This window comes from Camponotus floridanus, unplaced genomic scaffold (assembly GCF_003227725.1).
Source record: "Camponotus floridanus strain SB8 unplaced genomic scaffold, Cflo_v7.5 scaffold86, whole genome shotgun sequence".
Classification (NCBI taxonomy): domain Eukaryota; kingdom Metazoa; phylum Arthropoda; class Insecta; order Hymenoptera; family Formicidae; genus Camponotus; species Camponotus floridanus.
In genome coordinates this window covers 431,327-457,541 of record NW_020229856.1, presented here as the reverse complement: position 1 = coordinate 457,541, position 26,215 = coordinate 431,327, and the positions used below count along the sequence as shown (strand labels likewise).

General features: G+C 34.3%; 1 protein-coding gene and 1 long non-coding RNA gene across 15 annotated transcripts in view; one reads left to right on the top strand and one right to left on the bottom strand.

Annotated features, from left to right (window-relative positions):
• Positions 1 to 26,215, top strand: part of LOC105252903 — a 179,950-nt gene that overhangs the window by 54,061 nt on the left and 99,674 nt on the right. For all 14 annotated transcript variants that reach the window (XM_025414646.1, XM_025414657.1, XM_025414652.1 and 11 more), the window contains exon 3: positions 21,401 to 21,448. In XM_025414646.1, the coding sequence (XP_025270431.1) occupies positions 21,401 to 21,448 (48 nt within the window). The remainder of the gene's footprint in view (positions 1 to 21,400; positions 21,449 to 26,215) is intronic.
• LOC112639747 overlaps positions 1 to 26,215 on the bottom strand; it is a 106,208-nt gene that overhangs the window by 60,917 nt on the left and 19,076 nt on the right. The window contains exon 2 of the long non-coding RNA XR_003123653.1: positions 25,956 to 26,071. This is a non-coding gene — a long non-coding RNA (uncharacterized LOC112639747). The remainder of the gene's footprint in view (positions 1 to 25,955; positions 26,072 to 26,215) is intronic.

The following is a 26,215-nucleotide window of genomic DNA, read 5'->3' as shown; positions in this document are numbered from 1 at the left end:
ATTTGATAAGCAATTGTTCAGCAACATTTTCTGCTGCAAATTCTCAGCATTATAATCGGTTCTTATAAAAGGAAGAACATGAGGGCAGTCATGTAGCAAAAAAGGCTTTATAACTGACCCAGATAAGCTACCGCAATAGTAGTTAATCGAACGGAGACCTGCACAAGTAAATTTAGATCGATCGCTGATCGACCAGTCTTCCCTGCTTTGTAATTATTTTTGCAGCTAAATTACTTATTTACTAAATCTAACTTGTCTAATGAATGAATGTTTAATTTTTCGCGAATTAAGCATGAGAAACACAAGTCGATAATGAAATATTTGTCATTTAATTTGAAGCGAACCTTAGCAAAATTTTAATGCGAGATGTCATCAAAGATACGACATTATATATTCACTTTTCGCCTTTTAAATACTCTATACATCTCCACTTTCGGAATAAATATAACCTTGCAGAGAGGTGCAATTGCTTCGCGATCGACCTTGACCCGTCAATGTATTCGCGAAGAAGTGGAATAACCGCTCGTTTACACATTCACGCTCTAGAAATGTCCGCTACTCTGTTCACTCATCTAACAAAGAGAAGACAATGCCGATGCAAGAGTCGATCGGGGTTAAGGGCCGTTTTCTATTGACCAGTAGAGCGATCAAGAACTCTGAACCCTTTGTTGCTTTTGTATACTCTAATGAATTTTGTTCGAGGTATTTTTTACTCTACTTAGAAAGGTATATGTACAGACATCTAGATATACTACGTTCGATCCTAATAAATATCTTTAGTTATAGGGCGCATTCGATATTCGAATGTATAACATTAGATTTTTCGATCGATCGATTTTTAGAAAATCGATATAAATGATAAAATTCTATCAATTATTATTATCGTTTATTCCAAATTGCAGACTTTCTGATACGTTTTAAAAATTTTTGACAATTTTCCACTTTTTAAAAATGAAAGTTTTTCAAGTTCCCTTAGCTTAAAACAAATATTTTTATAAATTTGATCGCTGAAAATTCGGTAAACAAGATTAATAAAGTGCAAATTTCTGAAAAAGTGAAAGTGGTGCAATTCATGAGGTTGGAGCCGTATTTTGCAGGGTTGATTATGCCGGATTATTAATCGCCAATTATCCGGCGTAAGAGCATCGCGTCAGGTCGTTGAGCGAAATCGCCTCGAGTCAATAATCACGGGCAGATATTACCCAGCGTCACAAAACGTCGGTCAAATCCTCAAAGCTGTCGAGACCAAGAATCGATGCTTATCTGGTTCTCCCTCGATTCTCCAATGATTCTTCGTCGCTTCGCCAATTTATTGCTTCGATTTGACGGCAAGAACCGATATAAAACTCTTCGTATGAATCTATCATGTTTAATATATAATCTAATTTTTAATAATTAAATATTTTTCGAAAGATTAATTAATAACTTCAATTTATTAATCAATGTGATTTTTAAATACTATTGTATATATCAGATTTATAAGTTTGATTTAATAAAGAATATATGTAAAGAAAATGTTGCGATATTTTGTTTTAATGAAACGTATATATGTTTTGAGATTTTCAAAACGCTTATTCCATTAGTAAATTAAATTTTACTTTACACGACTTTTCATGATGTTATCTTTAATATTATCTTGCGCTTTACGCACAACATAATTGTACATTGCGAGGTGCAAAATGGCGAGATGTATACAACGTTCGCCATACGCGAAAGTTCAATCATCAAGTTTGTTCGGCTTGATAGAGTCGGAAGTTTGCGATTAAACAAAGTCTAGCAGAGAGTGACTTGTATTGCGACCTAGCAAAAGTATATTTTCGTAAGAGGCATTTACCCTACTTTGATATTATTTCATTTAAATCTCTTTAACTCTTCACGTAACCGTAATTATATAACTGCAACTAAATCTTGCTTACACGTGTTAAGTCTCAACTGACATAATTGCCGCGTCGCATTAAAATTTACACGTTCATTAAAAAGCAAGTTTCTCCAAAAAAGATTCCTTGTAAAGGCAAACCATACATTTTTTTATATCGTTATTTTCGCGATTTATAACGATTTTTTCAGTCGATTTACACACGTTAATGTCGTCATACGGGATCGTTACGGGATCTATTATCACCGTCGGAAACATCTCGTAATTGTCTTGATAAACGGGGAACACGAAAACGCTCGAAATGCGGCGCCGACCATGAAAATCCCACATTATAAAAGGCTCACGTTGCTAAACTCGGGCGCTGGAGAAATAAACCGCTCCATAATTACTGTCGCTCGCATCTCTACCGGGCCGCTTTAATTTTATAGAGAATACCCACTCGAGACGTAGAACGACGTCTCGTTACTCGTGATAAATGCGTCGAGGAATGAAAAGGGGAAAATGTACGACGTTTCGCGATTTTACAAAAAATGACTTGTTCACGCGTTCATTTCTCACGACTGTTTTATCCATTAGATACTGTAGGCAGATTTTGTTTATGCATGTGTACCAGAAGCTTGAAAGAACTCTCTAATTTTTGTAGAAATCCTTTACTTTATTAATGATCAACGTTTCGCGATTTGGAATATTATTATGGACATATTTTTATATGACAGAATTTTTATAAAAAATTTTCAACATTAGCATCAGAAATGTATTATAATATTGTAAGAAAATTATATTTGCGATATCTATAAAGTGTGAAAATTATATTTGCGATATCTATAAAGTACTTTTCGAAAGCACACGAAATTTTTTTCTTTTAATAAATTAAAACTTGCACGAATCTCAAACGGTTTCGGTTGCATTCCTACAGATACGCGAAAACTAAAGTGTAAAAAACAAATGGACAAATGGATCAAGGGGGAAATTATGCTGCGACGCGTAAAATGCTGATGCTTAGCGATGCAATCAAAACGGCCTTAAACAAAGCTTTTCGCGAAAATCTCGTCTGAGCGCGCAAACGTTTTCACTGGGATTTTCTATGAAAAATCATAGGCGTATAACGTTTTTCCGCGTAACAATTACTTTGTTCCGACTTAGAACGTCGAGGCAACAGGAAGAATAACGGAAACAAAAATCGTATAAACACAAAGCGTTAATGTTGCAAATTTGCGACAAGGAAAAAAATATTTTCTACAATGTTAACAGACATTTTCATTCTGTTTGCAAAAATTTATTGTAATAATTATTTTTAAAATATATTATAATAGTTACTTCATTAAATAATTTCATCAATTAATATATTTAATAATGATGACTAAATTTGAAGATTGAGTAAAGAATATAACGTAACGTATTTTTATTTTCATTTTCGATTTTACTGCAAACTAAATACGTTAATCAAGGGTCATGCAAAAAAAAAACGGACGCGACATGCAAAAAAAAAAAAGGAAAATGCTAACGTATTGCTGAAAAAAATAACAAACTGTATGTGCAGTGATTTAATTTCGTTTTGCACATAATTAAAAGCAGTTTACGAAACGTTTACGAAATTTAAAATCAATAATAAAAATCGTAAGAAAATTCGTAATGAAATTTTTGATATAATAAAACGTATAATTACATATGATTACAAAGATAAAAGCCTGGCATTGTCTAAAGTATAATGGTGTTTGATTATAATTAATGATTACAGGCAAATTGCATTAACGTCGGTTGGGTAACTAAACTAGGTAACTTTGTTCTTTAGTCCTTTAGAAGCCCTTTCTGGCCTTTATAGATTATAGTATGGCTTATGGTCTAAGAAAAGAAAGTTAACTAAAGTTAATTAATCAACTATTATAATCTAATATAATCTAAGAGGAGTAACATTATTTTAATCATTATTTTTCTATAATTCCCTTAATCATGCTTATTTGCCATATTTAATAAGTAAAATCGAGAAGTTATTGCACTTGCTAATAAATAAATTGTAACACAATTATTATAATAGTTGTTTACATTTGTAATCATGACTATACCGATTAATAATTAATAAAGATTGTAAAATTATTAATTGCGAAAACAACTGACATTAATGAAAAATGTATTTAATATGTATCGAAACACTTTGTTACGCGCGATAATTACGCGATTAAAGAATTGTTAATGGTAACATTAAATCACGAAATGATTAACGCGTGATCGGCAGCTGATGTAGGTATTATACATATGCACGATTCGCGCCAACTGTTCTATCATTTTTCATTAATATCGCAAAATACAGGGCGTTTTTGTTTGGCCTCAATTTTTCAAAATATCTCACCGTATTCGAGGCATGAAATTGCCACGTAAAAATACTCTAATATTTCGCAATAGTATGCATGAGTCGAGTATCGAACCAATTAAACATTTCGCGTTTTACACAGTGGAGAGAGCTGCGAAAATATACAATATATAAACGACTTTAAAGCTTGATTACAAAGTAATTTTTATTTAACGGGAAAATGTAGAAGAATAAAATTACTTTAAATTATCGAAATAATTCATGAGATCCACATCCGCGACTTATAATCTTTTCGCGATCTAATAAGGAAACGCGAGATGAATAACTATTCGCGATAGCAAACGACTAGCGAGATCGAGTTGTAAGTATTAAATGAACCTCTGGTAAAAAAAAAGCGAGAACGAAGAAGAGGAAAGAAAGATGCGAAAGAAGATCCTCTCCAGCTGGTCGTTTCACGGTGGACGGTTTAATTCTGGAATCTCGTTACCACATGTACTGGACAGAGAAAATGAGAAGAAAAGAGAGAGAGAGAAAGAGGCTGGAGCAGGCAGTAACAAAGTTAAGCTCGACGAAAGCCTCGTCTCCAATTATCCAGGGCCCCCTCAGAGTTGCAGATAACGCGACACACCCGCGTGTAATTCGCAGCGGTGATGTCGACGACGCCACAAGCGTGATAATTATTACTCGCCACGGTTTCTTAATAATTTTTGCGAGACCACCAACTCATCAAACGAACTCGATTTCTCAAGGAACAGATTTGTCATTCTCTCGATCGCGCTCTTAGTTCTCAATGAGTGCTCCTTCTCGTACTTGTCATTTCGTGACTTCAATAGAGCGTTACGCTCAACGCCTCGCTCTTAAATTACTCGTCAAGACGAAGAGAGAAAAAACGAGAGTGAGAAAAATTCTTGGAAAATTTCTCTTAAAACTAGACATTTTTTAAAAGAGGAGCTCAGTGATATAAAATAAAGTCAAAGTATCTTGTATGAAAATATTTTAAGCATCGTGTTATTTAAAATCCGCTAGCATTGTTTCTTTATTTAAGGATGTTTTGTACCTATTTTCAAAATATTGAGAATTTAATGAAAATTGTACAGAATGTCCTTACATATGTTTAGAATCTTCGGTACAATTTTTAAATCGATTCACTAAAGCGTTCACAAATTATAAGGATTTTAATTTGCACCGAATTAACATGTGTTTTTATGAGAAACGTACAACCGTCGATTCAAATGATAAACACACATGGAAATAATATTCAGAATTTGTTTAAAATTTGCAAAAGTTTAGGTACAGAGGAAATATTTGGTCAAATAATATTATACAAGTACTAATTGGTTAAAAAGATATTAAATATAATTCAATAAAGTTAGTCATGTATCTGTCACAAGGCGAAATTCTTTGCCAAAAGTTAATTATTTCGATTAACAAAATTCGGAATATTTCAGTAAAAACGCAATAAATATTAAAAAATACATCTCTGCACTGTAGTTAAGATCAAATTGTAATATTCCACACAATTTCTCATATTCAGAATATACCAAAAGTGGAAATATTCGTCAATATTGATGTTCAGCTACTTTTTGCTGAGATACATACAAAACATCCTTAATTCGCCCGATTACGTTTATTGTTAATAAATTAATATAATTTATATGAAATCGTAAATCATTGTTAGTTATATATATCGCACATTTTCTTGAAATATTTAATACGTTTAAAACATAATGATAGATGTCAAAGAAAATCGGAGTACTTAACTTCCATGTTCTAGAATTACTGTTTCCTCCCCTATCGTTGCCGCTGTTGGGATCCGGTGCGCGCTTTACAATATGATGATAATTAATGGCGATGTCGATGCCGCATATATTTTATACCGCGCACATAAACCACGCATGAATAATTTTCCAGCTCGTTACGAGGAAATCTGCACGGAAAACTCGTGTCATACTCCCGTTGTTTGCTCTCGCTTGTCACTTACGCGGTGCATCTATGTATATTCCCTCGTGTCTGTCACGCCTCGCATGTGAATTACGTGATCTCATTGACGATACCTCAAAACGACATCCATTTTAACATTACAACGTAATTGCAGCTCGCGTACGACACCGCTATCCTAACAGAAGTTGAAGCCCATTATGCGAATTTGTCATATCAATTTATCAATAATCACAATAATCACAATTATAATTTTAGGGAATTTTATAAACTTTCACGAGTTTCGGAAAAGAGTTTAGAATATTTCAAATTGACACGTTAAAAGGTAATCTGTTTCTCCTCCATTGCAATTATTTCATTGCAATTTACAAAAGAGCAGCGAATTTTATGACACAATTGTTATAATAATTTATTTATACGAGTATAGAGATAGATTCGAAGCCTATCAAGGAGATTAAAATTTTAAAATTGCATTTACCCTTTAAATTTTAAGTCGTTCAGGATAGTAACGAACGTAATTCATTTACGTAGAATAAAAGCAAAAGGGTGATCGTAGCAGTCGAGCTTAAGACCATTTTCTTGTTCGAAGAACGTATTTGACAAATACTGTATTGAACGGAACGAAAACCCTGAGCTGACCAATACACTCCGTCTTGGAGCAACCTTGGAAGGTAGTTTCTGAACGATACGACACAGTGATTGGAAGAGCTTGAAACGTCGTCTCGTGATGCTTTTGCGAGGAAATGTCCCAAACACTTGGAAATTTCACAGTGGATTTAGAGTTGTCGATATCGCCAATTGTGTGCTGAGTGTGCTGTGTTGTCGCGTTAACCAGCTTCTTACACGCATAGAATAACATAATACCGACACCATTACCTATATTGTGCAACTACTAAAGTTTAACAATCACATTGAGTCATTTCGTGCGATTGATACGTCGTTTCTCTCTCTTAACTGATATTAAGAAACAGCTCAATATTTTGTAAAATAAAAAATGCAAGTTGTTTTCAAGTTCTTCGTTTTTAAAATTCTCTTCGATAAAATGATGAAAGATTGTTTTAATGTTAAAATATACTAAACGTTAGAATATAATTAAAAAGATCAAGATGTATATTCGCTTTTTCTCTCTTTCTCGCGTAAATTATATTTACTTCGTGAATTAAAAATAATAAGAATCATATTTATCACATATTAATAATTTTATATTATTCTAAATTTATTATTTTATCCTTTATTTCATGCGAGTAATAGTCTTGTAAATTTCATTTTTTTATTGCATATTTTCAACGCTAAAATAACTCTGTACGTATCGAGAATTCTAAAAATTGATTCTGAAAACACTTTCATTTATCGGTTCGTTGCAATCATCGTTGAGTAAATCTTCAAGTGCAAGTGTCTATCATAGGATGTCACTTTGTAAACTATTCAAGCGTGCCAATAGATTTGTCTCGTCATGGAATAACACGAAGAAAGTACTTCCTGGATATATGTTTATAGAAATTTTATTTAACTTTTTAGCACGACTCGTTTGTTGATTTTTTTCAGTTTCTTTATTCTATTATTGTTGAATATTTTAGAAATCTCTTTCGTAATTGAGAAAATATTTAAATTATTTATACATTTTATTATCAATACAAATACATTTTTGAAATCTGAAATGGAAAGTCTCTTACTTCTACCGAGGAATTTGCTTGGCAAATAATCGCGTTAAAAGCAATGTAACGAATCATTATTCTTAGGAATAAAATCTTTTTCTCTTTGCGTTTTCCCTCAAACTGCGTATTTTAAACGTAGTACGAAAGTCATTGACTCGTAGGAACGCTGACATAGTTTTTTTTCCGTAAACGTTCTTAGTTAATCGTCACTTAAGAAATAATTCAACTACGCTTCATTGCGCAGCTGCAACATTTGACAAAGGAAAGGGCTCTTCTCTTTCTATACATTATTATATATATTCTTGATTTTTTTTGTTAAGCAAGAATCAAATTCTGAAGCAACAGTTTAATTTAAATAAATTGTATAAAAACTTGGAATACTCTGTTAAATTGCGATGCAATTTATTTTCAAATCTGTTTCTTTAAATAATTCGTTTTTAAAATCATAACACTGACTGTTCCGACAAAAATTTTGTACTTGAAAAAAAATTTGATAAATTAAAATGTCTCCACTAGTCGCAATCGTATAAATTTTCCGTGCCCGACATAAAATTGATAGTCTTCTGTATCTTCCGATATTGTCTCGGATGTATTGATTTACTGCCATCTTCCAATTTATTCTATCAGTCTTTCACTTTATCTTTCTTCGGCGATATTGTGTTTCTATTTTGACGCTTATGATACTTTTTCTTAAGATGGTTAGGAAAGTTTGCGTAAATATCAAGTCAAAATTTCATTATTCACAAACACCGAAGGAAAAAATATTTTGTAGACTTTTTAACTTTATCGTAAATAACAAGTCTGATGGAGATACTTGCAGAATATCTTTTTAACAAAGCTTAAATTATCCCGTTCGTTGGATAATTTTTATCATTCGACGTAAAGTAAGATTCCCTAGAAACACTGTATTCTTTTAACCCTCATTCAGTTGTCTTCCAATTTATTTTCTTTGTACTTCTCATTATCTTTTTATCCTTTTGTCTGCCTGAAGGGATTTCACTTGCTTAAAGAGCAAACCAAAATGGAAGCATTAACCGCAGAGTTGTATTAAACTCATTGTTAGCTATCGACAAGAAACATTTATCGATAATTACGTTAATTAAATAAAACAGTATTTTAATCATACTTTTTGACAAACGAATATTAATGAAACATCAAATTTTAAATTTATTCAATTACATACTTTCTATTTATAGTTTATAGTTTATAGTTTAGTTTATAGTTTATTTTATTCCATTTTGACATATAAAATGATAAATAAAAATATAATTAAATGATAAATATAATTAAATAAATTGTTTCTTATAAAGATTAAAAACGTTAACGTGTTTGCAAAATGTAAATTTACTTTATATAAAGATTTTGCATATAATTAAAACTGTATTAATACAATTGATCGTTCAACCGTGTCTTTTGTTCTCAAAAATTTATGCACGCATAAATATAATCAATTGTTTGCGTGTGTTACGGTAAACACTGATAATAATCGTGATTAAATGGCTGAAGGATATTGGCTAGGAACGCAGCGTGGGTGTGCATGTTCTCTTAACCCAATTTCAAGACGAATTTCGTCCCTCGTTCGAGCAAACTCTGCATGGCGTGCGGGTGTCCAGATTCCAGCAACCGAATTACGTTCAATTTGAGGTGGCGTAACTGCGCACGTTCTCTTGACCCGACACATACACGGGATACTTCAAAAATCATCCAGAGAATTTAATAAAAGCTCACATTAGCGTGAATTAACGGTTTATATTTTTAATTATTATCGAAATGGAGATTCCGAATAGCAAAATATTACAGAGTTAAAAATATACAAATTAAATATTTACATTATATTTGGGACAAAAAAAACACATTTTTCTATTTTTAGTTTATAGTAGAACGATGCAGACATCCATTAAGCATCATATGTTTCTGACTGTAACTAATGAAGACAATATATAGCTACTGACTCTTTATCTCACATATATTTTCTGGAGATGACATTCTAATATCACGCAATATTTAATAAAAAGAAAATTCTAATTCGACCGATTCATTTGAACTAGATTTCCAAAAGTTCTTTTTACCTTTTTCACGCTTTTCTTGCTTTTGATATCTTCCCAGAAAAAATCCCTATCTCACATCTTTTCAAATATTCCACGATTTCTTCCCTCTCATATGATTAATTAAACTTTCATGGTTTTATTAACTTCCGCTCTATCTTTCTGCTATCTTCGCTCTATATTTGAACATTTTCAGTAAAGTAAAAAATCTGCGATATAATAAGTTTCTACATGTAAGTAAACAATTATGAGAATGCAATTGAAACACTAATTAAAACGCGATTATTAATATTATTAATTAATTATATAACAATATTATATTTCAATTATTATTTATATAATGCAGAGGATGAGAAAATGAAAAATTTGCATTTGCCATTCTAAAGTCGAACAACAATAAATAGAGAGAAAGCTTATTTCAACGACTTGCGGCTTTTCCAACAAATTGCGATACGATCTTCGCACACGAATGTGCAAAGTTAATTTCTGACAAATGGAGCCAACATTTTTTCTTTTAAAATATTTATTAGAATCTTTTCTCTAAAACATAAGTGATTCTCTCTTTGTCGATTGAATAATTCAATATTCGATATCTCTACGGAACCAATACCTACGCGGCAATCATGCATAACCAATTCGACGATATTAGGCTCTCGAATGCACATCCGTGTGTGCCGTTAGTTTATGAAATACGTTCCCGTTTGCGGGATCCTATATAAAATCAGATATTGCGGTGAAAGAGAAGCGCAAGCTTGTGTCGCGATATAGGATATGGATCGCTAAAAATGGGAAAATACAAGGATAAAACCGATAGAAGCCACAGTGGTTTCGATCGATCTCGAGATGGAGGTTCCGCACATCTTTGATATTAAATCGTCGCGAATCGGCCGGCGCTTTTACGAGCGGCGAAAAAATCCGCGAATAATAACCTAGACGATGTCTGTTCGTAAAAGGCCGTTGCTAAAATGCGAAAGAAACACGAGCTATTTATCGCGCTCGTTCGACCATAAAGTCGATGGATCGACGTGCTCCCGGCAGCGTTTAAGCGTAATTAAAAATACTCCACGGGCACACATGGACAAGCGGGACGCTGACGACGGCGATGGTAATTTAAAGATTTTATTTTTAAATCCGACCGCGCACGCATTCACGAGCCCTAATAGATGAGGCTGGAAATATCCAGGAAGTTGCTATCTCTTACCGGAGATGCATGGACGTCTCATTGATCGGGAGGATATTTTTTCCCCTTCTTTTTATTTGATTTATTTAAAGCATAGCACGGAATCTCATGACAAACGGAAATTTATTAGTTTTCTCGCATCTCAAGATTCGACAAGAAAAACATTTGTGCTTTCTTACAAAGATATCTAATTTTCCCTACATATTTTCATACATTTGGATATATAATATTGTGCTATTTGTTGCGATGCTATCCACTTAAAAATCGAAACAGCTGATCATCGGTTTCGCAATTTTCAGGCAGCACGAAAAGCTTAGAATAAAGAATGTATGAGATAACGAGATAAAAAAATGCAAAGAGATTTAAAGTGAAATGACATGACGGGATTGAAAAAAAAAATTGTAGTACGAAGCCGAGATGGATCTGAAGAAACGACATGTTTTACCGTCGACGTCGCAGTCACGATCCCTGACATATTCCTTTGAACTGCAAATGCAATTGCTGACGGCAAAATGTATCAAAGTGCCCGGTGCGCTTTAGATGGCCATAACAAAATGATACGGCAAACGTGCGAAATAGACTGGGATTTTGCGCAATGGCATGTTGGAAGAATGATAACTAGATGTAGATTTCCGCTCTTTAATTTGTACTATTTCTCGATATAAAACGTCTGGCGCCGATCTCCAAGTGCCAACTCTTGAGGCAATCCTCTTTGCATATTCAATATTCAGCTTTTTAGCATAAAATCACGTCAACTTTATATCTTTTTTTAGGAAATAACGCATACACTTTGCACGGGATTTCATCCTCCGCGTGAGAGAGCATTACATTTGATATATAAACTAATTCTATAATTTAAACGTTTGCAGGTATCATTTAATAACTGGGTTCTCTTTCGCGCTTTTTCGGAGATGCAAAATATTATTATTTCGTGAAAAATGCGAAAGACACCGAGTTTATCGCATCTTATCGCGGGAGATGCGCGGAATATGTAAATCGCGTAAATTATTCAAGCGTGCTACAATATTCAAATGTTGAACCCTCCCCCTTCTTTTCCACATATTCGTAACGATGCTGTAACATTGCCGAGAGCGGGTACAATGAGAGCCGGGCGATAACGAGCGTCGAATTAATCAAATTACGACCGCGTCATTTTCCCGCGTCTCGCAAAGCGTCTTTCCGCTCGCGTGCGCCGCTCGTCATCATTATCACAATCGCCGCGACTGCAGGAACGACTCGTCGCTTTCTTCCGTGCATTCAAAATCGATCGAAGCGAAATTCCGAATCGATCTCGGATCATCACCTCGGTTCCAAAACGCGTCACCAATCGAGTATCGCGCACCAAGATCGACCTCTCGAAACGGAAAATAAGCGGTACGCGCTCGTATATTCGATACAGAGAGTCAAGGGATGATGGGGATGAGGGAGGAGAGGGCGAGGAAAGGTGAGAACGGGCGTGAGAGGGACGGAGGTGGGTGCGTGCACGCGCATGCACCCATCTATCGGTCACCCGTAACGCGCACGGGTACACTTTTGCCCCAGTAACCGACCCCTCCGTCGCTCCAGTTATCCGCCCTCGCCCGCGGCACACATAAGCCGCGTACGCGTATCATTTTTCCACCATGCGAAACGAAACACGCACGAATGCCCGCGACACTCGCGTTAGATAAACGCGTGACGCGTTACGCGCGGTCCGCGAACGCGCCGATGTGTCTCCTATAACGGCGCAATTTTTTTCATTCCTTTCTTTTTCCGCTTCCGCCTCGGGGACGCTCTTCTTTTTCTCGTCGTGTAAAAACCTCCGAAACGGATCTTTCATCCCGTGAACAAGTGAATATTTCGCAAACTTCCATTTGCGTAGCTTTGTGATTGCTTGATTTTTATCAGTGCCCCATTGTATCTCTTTCTCCCTTATACGATTTAGAAATTGTGCAAAAGTGCCAAGTCTGATCAAAATACTGGAAAAGATAATTTCGCATAGAAAAAAATTTCAATACTTTATTTAGGCAACATTGTGGCGTAAGAAAATTTCGTTTCCACAATTAAATCCCTTTTCTCGACTTTTCGAGAAGAGAAAATGAGGATTTTTCAAATTTTGAAATTAAATACCTCGCGCGTTTAAAGCATGTCATTATATATCTCGACTGAGTCCAACAATTTCATCCAGCTTGACGAGAATATAGAGATATTCTCTTGAGACTCGAGATTCGAATAGTGTAATTTTCCGAGACAACGAACATTCACGATTTAATCCATGTCAATGTGCAGCGATAAAAATATTTCTGCGCGCTTAAACTTTGTTCGAATGTTAATCGAGAGTGAAAATAAAATTTTCGCATATGATAAATTTTCAAAAATATTCACGCCGCGCTTGATTAACTCGAGGAATAGCGCGTGTAACAGGCTGATATTTTAAAATGTTAAAATTTGCGGCGCGGAACATGCCGGAGATAATCCTGTTTGCAACTGGCAGGAGAATTAAATTCTTTCTATCTCGACAACAACACAGATGCTTTTAATATCTGACCTTTACTTCGCTTTGAGTACAGCTTATTCGAACTTGCAGCTTGAAAGCAAAACTATGCGAGAAAGTTTCTCCTCTAAAATCTCTCCAACAATTATTATTAATAATTAATAAAATATTATTTTGCATTAAAATTTACTTGTGTTGTTATAAATTTTATTCTTCTATTTATTAACAAAGAACAATTGATATTTATAATTTTTTTCTTTGAATATTATCACCATCTATCATTTTTCTATTGTGTCTGACACTTAACGTCCGCAACTACTGAGCTTCTACATTTGTCATTCATTGTCGATTACTACTTTTCATATTTAATTGTAAATCATTGCATGATTTATAAAACATTGTAAAACAATTTCAATGGTAGCTATTTATAAATACAATAATTGTTACACTTAAACGCGTTTGAGGAATAAGCAAATAAACGCTTTGATGGGAAAACTTTGTTAAATTTTCTTTCGAAAATTTCATCTATTTTATATTCAAATGTTTATAACAATGTTTGAGATAATAAGCATACAGTATTAACGACATTTTTAACAACAATAACACTAATTTAATATAGGTAATTAATAAAATAGCCAGGATTTCTACTTGGATTATTTTATAAACATGTTAGAGTTGCAAAACGCTAATAAAATATGTTTATTTTCCGGTTGTCTCTTGCAAAATATTTATAATGATAATGCTATTTCACGCGTACGCTATATTTATGATGCAATATTGGAAATAATAAACACGATATAGCGATCGCAAATCGTTAGTTTTGCAAATAACGCCAAGCATCGATATGACCATCGCTCGCGGTGGCGAGCGTAACAATGGCCGCTACTCGAATGTTTCAAATCGCCGACCATCGCTCACAATTCTGTCGATATCCGATCTCTATCGGCTTTAACTCTTCACAGTTAACGGCGACTATCCAAAATTGATAATAACCGTCAATTAGTCAAATTTGGATGATATAAGTAACGAATCCTTGAATACGCGGGTATCAAATGCACATGCGAGTCCGCGAGTAAAACGCTCTCGTTTATATGAATAAAAATTTCAGTCTTTTCTCGCATTGTTTCACAGTGTTCATATTTCTTTGCGTTATTTCCATCGCCCTAATTTCGCAGCTAATCGAATCATGTCATGTTTCCACTCGGGATGCCGGATTCGCGTGCTTCGCGACTTTACAATCCGCGCATACGCGGATGAAATGAATTCTTCGTCCTAAATCAACAGTGCTTTCAGTCCTTATTCCGCGCTTGCAAAGTTCTCCTCTTACGCTCTCGTGCAAGTCTGCCCACCATCGTTCATCTCGTTAACGACGAGCGCTCGCATCCATTAGAGACGCGTGGTAGGTTATATGTTTCACTTTCGCCGGGTCAAACGAGGAAGCGAGTATAACGCTGGCCAAATATTGCGAACTCATATTTGCGAGCCGATATCAACGGAGTGGTTATTAATGGTTATTAGCTTGAAAATCGGTCAGTATTTATTTATTAATTAAAAATCTCATACCTGAATTATCATATCGATGATATTTTATATCTTTAATAAATACGAGGAATATATGATAATTTACAAAAATTTCTCCTCTCTCCAAAAATATAAATTAATTAATTTCGTGCTAATCAGGTCTCTAAATCACATTAGCTCGACAGCAAATCATGTAGATAAAATTGTCAATAATTACATAAGATCAATTTTTCAATTTTTTCTTTGGGCTTGTTTATCAATAATTTTCTTTTATCAATAAAAGAGTCGAATGATCTCGAGTAGAAAATTCCATTGCAGTCAACGCTCGCGGCTTTACGATGGGAGTCGCCGATAAAACCGGATCTACGGTTTAAAACTGCCCGTTCGCGTACGCGATAGTCGACGCTCGATGATCGGCAAAGTTTATGGTTTGGCGTTCTTTCGAACGATGACGATCGCGCGCGTATAATGCCGACGACCGGAACCGCCACGATCCAAGACAAGTGCTAAGAACCGTTCACGTCGATTTTATTGCCGGGGACGATGTGCAGCAAGTGCAGTGAGTGTTGCCAAGGATCTAGGCACAGTGTGGACGCTAGCCCCACGCCAGGCTCCGATTCCGAGGCTTCAGGTAACGATAGCTGATTCTAAGGACGAGGATTCGACCGCAGACCTCGCCATTATTTTCGTTACGATCTTTGCTAATCCAAGTATCCGAAATCATTTTCAATCAATATTTCCAATTCGTTATTAAAAATATATCACAGGACGTTTAAATTTTTGATGCAATTATTTTTGATTATCGCGATGTTTTTGAGATCGTGCTAATATGATTGAGTTTTGATCCGTAGAGCGGATTAACGAAGTAAGATAAAAGCTGACTTATAATTGGATATTCTCTTACGCATTGCACTCATTTTAGCTAAACAAAAGCTCGACTGCTGCTGCACTTCATTTTGATTAATCTTCCTGCTATGCCAGCTGAAGCTTAGGTACTGCTTCGCTATTTTTAATTCAAGTCGATATACGATTATTACGACAAATTTTAAATTCAGAATGGGAACGATTATACATGTAATTTTTTTCATCATTATGCAATAGCAAAATAAATATTTAATCGTTTTTAAAATTAATCGATTTAAATCTGAAAGTATATAATAAATCTAAGGATATAAAAGCCAAAAATATGTCGTATGTTTGTTTTCAGATATAAGTCAATTAAATATTTTAACATATAATTCTCTTATCATTAATGATTACTAACTATCAATACGTAAAAACTACAATTTATTTAAAAAAATGATTATTTATCTCGTAAAAATGAGCATCTTTCAATAAAAATATTATCCATCATCAATAACAGAACACGGCAATTTTTTTATATGTACTTGTATTGCGCAATACTTCTTTTTCGAAGAAGATCTGGCTCGATTAAAGTCCGAGTTGATAAAACAAGTTGTATGAGTTTGGGATTAGGTTCACTTTGCCCTATGAATTTTCTCTTTGCTTTCGTTCGACTCCCCTGTTTCTTTGCTTGTTCTTCTTTCGTGATAATCTCGACGCGCTTCGATCTTTCATGTTTTGCTTACTGAAATAATTTCTGTTTGCCTCTCGTCGAATAAAGTTTATTTCGAGCGTTCTTTCGATGCTTCAATAGTTACAGACACCGCTCAACTTCAGTTAAAGTTCAGATCGCTCTTTCGTGAAGCCGTATAAGGCTGATGAAATACAAAAAAATATCACACATACATAGCGGCAAATTATTTTCTTTTGCCTTTATTCGTGATATTAGCTACTAATTATCGAGAAATATTTTTAAAAATATATTTAAGAAATATATTTGAAAAATTAGTTTCTCTATAAATTTTTGCGATTATTAAACAATTTTATAAAATTTCAAAACATTTGTTTTATTTCAATTTAACATCTTTCTTTCAATAATAATTGCATAATTTTTTAAGTGTGTGATTTTTTTGAAATACATATTTCGAAAGCTTCAGACAAAAATAAAATATGATAATTTTCAGATAATCCCACTGTTTTCTATAGCAAATATTTTTATAGTGAAAATTACAGCGGAACAAGTATAAAAGAGGCATTTCTGAATGATTTCAGTAATGGTATTTTATATTCAATAATGTGAACTTTTGTAAAGTTAGACAGTTAACAACAACAAAGCGTAATAAGGATGTCAGATCTTTTGTGACTTTACTCTATTTTATCACAATCTTTTCTTCTTCTTGCAAGCTCGACTACATTTGTACGTTTCTTTCTGCAACTTTGGTCTTTGTTTCTTTGAATATGTTTTAGCTCTTTCATCGAATTAAGATGAAATTAGATTCGAATAGAGAAAATATCAAAATCTATATATAATCAATGTAATTTTTATCGCTATCTTGCAAATCTATTTATAGCTATAAAAAATGTTATTTTAGCTCCCAATACAAATTTAATTTTTTAAATATTTTATAAGTATTATTTATGTAAATTTTGAAATACGTATTTTGAGTTATATATTAATTTTTTTCTTATATAATATTATATATAATTTTGAAAAAATATATAGCGTAAATGTGAAAAATAACTTTTTTATAATAGATTCTGTTTTCGAGAAAGAGAAAACATGCGCAGATGTTTGAAAAATATTTTATTCCGCACACATGTATATGGAAACGTTATTTTTCCGCTTGCATTATCTACTATGAAAGATTTGCGTGTAAAAATTTTTTCATATAAACACGAGTTTTTCTATCAGGAGATGACGTTAACTTGACGTAAAAGTGGCAATATATTCTCGCTCAATCTTGTATATCGTCATACGTTGCATGACATATCATACGCGATAGCAATAATGTAACTAAACTTTTTTACATAGCATTCAACATTAGGTGCAAATATTTTCCAGTATTCGATATCGAGATTTAGATCCTTTCGCATACATATATATTTTATCGCTTTTCTTCTCGCGCATCTTACCTCGGTTCAATCTGTTTTCCCTCATTCGCTTTTCTTCCAGCGAATTTCTCGCTCTGTTATTGTATATACCATTGGTTTTTTCTCGGCGTACATAAACCCTTCTTTGTGCAAGGTGGATAGAAAGTATTCACAGAGCTTCTTCTAAAATATGAGCATTCCGAGACGCATGCCGTCGATTTTTTTGCCACTCCCTCGCAGTTTCTTTGTCAGAAATTTCTACACCATACAATCGTGTGAATAACGCCCGTATTTGCAAAATGAAAGAGCGTATTAACGTCAGATTATCGATAAAATCAGCATTTGAATATATATCAGATATTTGATGCTCGTGTGTGAAAAGAAACGACATGGTATCAAAATAATTTATACATAATTAAGGAATAAATTTTAACGGCTAGTAATTGAAAAGAATTGTGTGGTCTCGTCTTATAATCTACAAGTTTATTTTACATTCGCTTAATCTTAATAGATTTTAATAAAGTTTCGCAAGGTTCGCTTATATGTCATATATTTCATATCATGACCGAGTATCACGTTAATCCATCTACCTAGAAGACAGTAATCAGGATTATTTCCTCAGCGAGTTTAATCCTAGATCTCCCGGATTTTATCTTTAGGTGCCAGGTTTATTACTAAAATCTCTAGACAATAGATGAGCGATGACAAACGCAACTCTTTTGGTTTTGTTACCCCGAGCATCCTTCTGTCTTCACGCGACTTTACGTTTTTCAAAAATATGTGACATGAACGCGATATAATATTATATATGATAATATACCGATATAATAAACGTATGTGGTACATCCATTATGTATAGTAATACGGAAAGTATTATCTCATTTATTTAAGCGGTTAACCCAATTCTCATATAAATTTGACGCAAACTCCAACATGCACTCAGCTCTTCAATTAACGCGCAAACAACGCACATGCACAATGCGTTCCAACCACCGTGTGTTAATTTTCGAAAAATTGGAAAATATCCTCCGGTACAATCGCGCCGATCGCTTTTTTCACCGAAAGAGACATGTTTCGCCAATTACACGACAGCGATCATCTGCAACGCGCGATCCGCGAAATCACACGTATCGCGAAATACCCATTGTCAGCGGAACGATCGATTGATGACGTAGATATAGAGCACTACAATTTCTGTATCCGGATTTGGCGTACCATCGAATAACGAGCGTTCTTTTCAGAGATTCGGAATATAAATTCCGTTTATTGTGTCAAACGCGCCGTGAAAAAGTCCCGGATTCTCGACGGGCTCGTAAACAGAGACTATGCGCTTCAAAAGGAGCTGATGAAAAAGTATGGGAGAAGCTTCTTATCCGCTCCGGAGAGAGATGCTCTCGTTTTTCAACAGCGGCGCGCTTTGATAATAATTTTTTTATCCGAATTTAGGGCAATTCTTTCTTCCTGCTCGCATTTATGCGATTTATCTCCATGATCCTTATTTTTGCGGTCAAGATGTACGGAACTATTATTCTTGTGCGTAAAAATTGCATTTAAAAGAGTAACTAATTTTTAATTTTAAACGCTTATTGTTTCTAAACTATTGTTGTCCCAACATTTTATTTAACTTGAGAAATTCGTCAACAAAACTATAATTAATATATTTCTTACTCCTCTCTCCCAAGTAATCGCGTTAAAGATGAAGGATAATGTTATTAATGATTGGCCCACTAAATGAGCTTCTTCCGAAGAAAATGGGTCATCGTCGGTATAAATCTAAATTCATATCTCCCGCGTGGCCGGGAATGCGGAAATAGCTACATAGAAGATCCTTATAAATTACACAGTCGAGTACATATGTACCATCAATTTGGACAGCAACATGACACAACACACACACACACATGTGTAATCATATGTATGCAATCGATGTAGAATATGCGTATGCGTTACACATACATAAACGCGCGCATATATCATGCATAGAATGTTCATGTTCAACTACAGGCAAAGAGTATTAACATTTTAATTATTAATTATTGCACTCATATGCCCACGAAACGTATGATAAATATTTAATATAAAAGTTTTTCCTCCTCGACTTTTTACAGTTCATTTTTGCATCTTCAGAGTCGTAAAAATGCATAAAAAGATCCACAGACGATCCACTTACTTAAGCTTGGGATACCTTATGGATGTGGATACGCGACGCACAGGATATACGCATGATCGATATACGATGTTCGATTTACAGTTTGTCACGTGTGTGTATGTGTGAGAGCGTGCGTTTTGCATAAATATATACACGCATGTATAGCGCACGCATGTTCCTATGTGCACGCGTATGCATACGAGATGCATCTCGGTTCGATTTCGCGCTTTAGTTTGCAGTTTGTCATATGTCGACGTGAGCTTTGCATAAATATACGAAGCGTGCAAATATATGAGACGGGACGAAAAAAGAGGTCTCGAGCATCGTGAGAACGCTCGGTTCATTTTCGCGCGATTATGCATGCGTGGCCACAGCTTTATATGGAAGGTATACAAATGGATTCATATATTCAGGCGAAATATATACAAAAAATATGTATATATATTTAAATTTATAAAACACTTATCCAACAATTTGTAGGGTGCGTTCGAAATTATGGGTATCAAAAAAAAGATAATTTCTCCTCAAAAATAAATGGAAATGTAGAATAAAATCTTTTCGCACGAGATTCTTCTCGAGGAAATTCATTCCGAGAGTTGGAAAATTTAAGCACCTTTTTTAAGTTTGAATGATTTTTAATGACTTTCAAACAATGAAATTTAAATAATGAAACATAAATAGCAAAACTATGATATATAGTACGAGTCTTTCGAACTCCTTCCATTTGGATTTTTTTATAGTGCATACAAAATTCACGACGTGTTATCAACGATTGACCGAAGTAATTGAGGAAAATAGTTCCCAAATGTTTCCCAAAGTATTCTTTTATATTTTCTCAAGTCTCTCTACTACTTAGCTTGGAAAGTATCGTATACGAGGTTTCAACTAGGCCTTCTCAATATCCGTAACTTTCTGAAATTCGAACTTTAGTCTCCGTCCGGAACTTTCCGATACTAGTTACTAAAGTTTCCAGAAACTCTCGAACAAGTTACCACACTGTAATAATTGTAAATTTGTTGGTAACCGATACATGCTTTTTTATAACGGAAATGATTCATTCTTACATGCAATTTAATCGTATACGTGTAATTTATTATACAGAAAAATGAATGTATGAAAAGATATTATCGAGACAATTCCAAATTGTGATTGCAAATTCTCTCTCTCTCTAGATAATTATAGAATATAATTTATAAATGTCTCTTACGTTTAATTTGACAAAGAGTGTCTAATTATTTTTATGTCAATTTTGAATTGTCTATTGAATTACTTTATAGATTAACAGTTTTGCTATAATTGCTATTTCTCTGTTCGTTTTTAGAGGAAGAGTGGAATCCAGATGGCAAGGGTCGACAGTCCAATGATACCGGTGAGTTTTAATATTTTAAAAAATTTTATTCGCAAATGCAATCGGAATTTCTCCCTTCTCCTTTTTCTCTGCTGATTGGTTTAATTAATTTATTTCGAAATAAATCGAGACGCGACATAATTTTTTTTATGGTACATTTTGCCAAGAGAGGAAATACTTTCTTCAATCCATTTCTTTATATTTTATTTGATATTATTTTAAATATAATCGATATTCAAAACTTACAATAAGTTATTTTTCTTTGAGGTATAAATTCTTCGATCAATTTAAAGTATTTTTAAAGCAATTAGTTTTCATTATTATTGATTCTTAATTAATTAATTCCATTTTTATTTTTTTCAATCATGTCACAAAAATACAACTAAGAGAGAAAAATGAGATTTTAAAATATGTTTTATAAAGTATAAAAAATTCGGCCGCTTAAACTGAATAAATGTGAAAAATACGATTATTTAATCAGCGTAAAACTGTGAAGAATTTAACCATCAGCTTTTTTTTTCTCGCACAAGTAGCTAAATTTGTAGCTCAGCCACAAATAACACTCTATTTGACTTTCTGGTCATTATTGTCTCACAAGATCGACTGTTTCATAGAAGGATTATCCAGATTGCATTGCCTGCAATCGTCTTTGGACCCCTCTTTTCCTCTCTCTCTTGCTCTCGCTTGCTCCTTGGCCTTTAAGTAGACGCATTACGAGCTTAACTTAACTCTTGGAATTAGCGAGGCCTCAGTCAGGTTTCCCGAGTTCAAGTTTCACCCTCTCCCTCCATTTATTCTCTCAAGTGACTGCACTTTTCCCTCTCCCTCCGTTTGTAGTCCGTGAAATTGATATGCCGAGTCTCTCGTCTTTATCTACGAGCCCACCCTGCTGCAACTACAGCAGATTCACGACACGTGATCGCCTTACAAGGAAATGCTCAAGTTATGCCGAGTATTCTAACTTGAAATTAAAGGATATAATCACGTATGCATAAAGAATATTTGTAATTATAAAGAATATTTTTATTTTTATTAATATTAATATTAATATTTTTATTTATATTTATTAATATTAATATTAATATTTTTATTTATATTCATTAATATTAATATTAATATTTTTTATTAATAAAGAATATTTATTTTACATATTTTTCTTTATTTTTCGCTAAATACGAAAATTTTGGTCAAATAATTATCTCTTATGTATTTCTACATATAAATACATATTTTTTAGTCTATTGTATTTTAGAATCGATGCAAAGCGACATGACGATAAAATTGCACCATACAGATAATTAAAAAAATCGAAAAATGCTTAATTATTCAATTGAATACGCTCACGAAAAAAAATTCTGTTCAGAAATAATTTTGCATTTATGCACGCATGCATATATACGTCGATTACTAATAAGGATTAATTAATTATAGGATTAATTACAATAAATGTATATAAGAAAAAATAAATATTCTTTAGAAATTCAGAAGTATATAAGAAAAAATAAATATTCTTTAGAAATTGAGTAAAAAAAATTTTGGAGTAATTTCCTTTTTAAAGCGATTCGAACGTAGAAATTGGAGTTATTTGGAGTAATATTTTTATCCGATATTTTGTAACCCTCGCCCTTGCAATCTCTTTTTACGACCCTCGAAAATTGTCCCTCGATGAACCGGGGATAATCCCCCGCGGGGTAAAACTCCGCGGATAACCCATCGACGTACCAGCTCCCGACGCGCGCTGTTAATCTTCGCCTTCATCGGAACCGGCGTCGCCGAGATGGCGTGCAGAGTCCAACGTCGACGCCGACGCCGACGCCGACGCCGACGCCGACGCCGGCGTCGGCGTCGTCGAATCGACGCATCTCTGTCGAACTCGTGCAACTCGATCGCTGACCGATCCTTTTAAAAATGACATTTCCACCCTGCTGTCAGTTTCACATCGATGACACATCCACACATGAATATTTATACGATGCGAGTTCAAAAGTATTTTTTTTTTCTTAATGAAAAGTGCAGAGCAACCAGACATATTGTGATAAAATTTCTGTTTGTTTTTTTGCCATGTATATAAATAATATTATCGTAAACTGCACAATTCTTGAGATAGGAAAGTAATTTCTGGTTTCATAATTGGGGTAATTTTTACAAACGAGACATTCGCGCATTCGGAGTTTGCTGTGCAAATAAATAGGTTTTCCATCAGTTATCCCATTGTTTAAATAAGAGATATATATAGAGATCGATATACTAAATAATTTTATCCTTTGTGATAATATTCCCATGAGTAGAAAACAAATTTTATAATCATATCTTCAATTAATAATTAAAAAAAAACAAATTATACGTAATGTGAAACCTACGACTTATTATTGAGATACGATTAAAAAATTGTTATATGCATGACTAATTCCAATTAAAACAGAACGCAACATTCGCTACCTTCTCGCTACAAAATCGATTTGACGATTATACGATAAACTCATTTTCCTCCGCACCCTCCGCAACACGATTGGATGAACGTCCAAATTCGCGAAGCGACGTCGAATGCAATTAATCCAATCAATACAGAGCTTACTTTCTTTAATAATGGCTTAATCATTAAATCTTAAACTATTGTCTAAGAAATGTTAAAAGTGCAATTGTTATAATATTTTTAATATTGAAATAATAACGAATTTGCTTTCTTCTGAGAGAAATAAAAAATTTCCACATGGAACATGTATATCGTAAACTCTTTTAGAATCTGTTTAAAAAAAATCATTTTAAAAGGAGAGAAATGTTTAATAAATCTACTATTTTTCATTCAATATAAATTAATAAATTAATATGGAATGACTTAATTACGAATTATAAATCACGCGAGCGCTACAAGAAAATAATACAATTGTTCTATGGGGAAAAGAGGAGAGCGTCATTATCATTTCAGATACATAATCGATTGTTAATTTCTAGCGCAAAAATAAAAACCATGCGATAAAAATAAAATCAACCTCTTTTTCAACAATATTGTTACTCGATAAATGTTGACGAAATAAAATATTTACGCTTACCCGGTTCTCGCTGCTTAAAAAAAAATTTTTTCGGACAAAGGGTTGAACACCCTTCAGGGTCGAGGGTTAAATCGTCGGCTATCGACGTGATCGACGAGAACATGCCGCCACCAAGCAGCTTATCGTCTTATCGCTTGTGCAAGCACGATGATAAAGAAGAGACCGCCGTGAGCTCCGCCACCCCCACTTCCTCCCCCACTATTCTCCCCCACTTTCACCCCCACAAGGCAGCGACGTGGCGCGGAATCTCCGTCAACTAATATTGATTATAAAACCGGCGGCGGCAGCGGCGGCGGCGGCGACGGCGGCGGCGGCGGCGGCGGCGGCGGCGGCGGCGGTGGTGGTGGTGGTGGTGGCGGCGATGGCGATGGTTTCTTTGCTCCCTTTTTTTTCTTTTGCCAAGCGAAGCCACGGGCGGTAGTGCACGCGCGCGAGACACAATACGCCCGTAGTGTGCGTCGTGGCGGCGGCGGTGGCGGCGGCAGCGGGTTACTCTCGCGAGGAGTTACCGGAGATACGACCGGTTAGCTCGCGGTCAAGTGAATAAGGGCCTCATCGGGTCAGACATGGTACAGTGGAGAGAGTCTCCGTCTCGTCTGTGATCCCTCGTCGTCTGATCGTGCGTCGCGTTTTCCCGTTTTTCACCTCCGGAAATCGTGCACGGACACTCGCAACGTCTCCTACCTAAGAGAGTGCATTGACTCCGGACGCAATGTAAGTAAACGGAAGTAATATCGTGCCGACCACGCGCGGATTTCTCTGCGACGCAGGTTTATTTTTCCCTTCTCCTTTCCTCGGTGATTTCGTCGAATTTCCCGATGCTGATTGTGTCTCGGCATTTTTGACAAGTGTACTTTTTTTTAATAGAAAAATTCAAACAATAAGATACTAATTTGCATCGCTTCTGAGAGACGTATGCGAAGTATGTATTTCCAAATATATACTCCTGGACAAAATTAATTATTATAATTTTTTTTTCATTTTTTCTTTAAAAGCTGATATTGGAATTTTAACGAAGAAATTTTAAAGAAAAAGTGAAGAAAAATTATGCGTTAATTTTGTTCAGGAGTATATTTGCATACAGTAGTCATTTCACGATATCAGTTTGCAGTTTGCATAATTATTATAATTAATGAAAAATATTTTAATGCGAATGAATAGCTACGTGTATATGTATAAATATAGCTCTTATTATAGAAAGAATATTATCTAAAAAATTCTTAAAATATAATATAATTAACCATCTAACCCTCTTTTATCGAACATTTAATATTCTACAAGTATGAAAGAAATGCAAAATGCATTTTAATTTCTTTTGCACAATTCGTTGCATATATTAGAACTTACTGATATCTCGAAAGTGCAGTTTTTCAAGATAAGACATCGTGATATCGACATTTGAAGAGATTGAGACAAGATAGCGCATTCGATATTAATGGACGTTTAAAGTTTAAAACTTTCCACTCTAGGATACTTACTCCTTGCTCAACTTTTTTCGTCGCTAAATTTAGCTGCCTTTTCTTCTCAAAAGAGTTTCATCAGTAATCTGCAGGGATCGCCGACATAACGGATTGTAGTTGCATTTTTACATCAACTGAAACAGAAAAGATATTATTTTCACTAAAAGATATTATTTTCACTCTTGACATGAAATGAAATACTAATGCATTTGAGAATAAATTGCACTTGATTATGATGCATTTATAATTGAATTACAAAAATATAAATAGTCAACAAG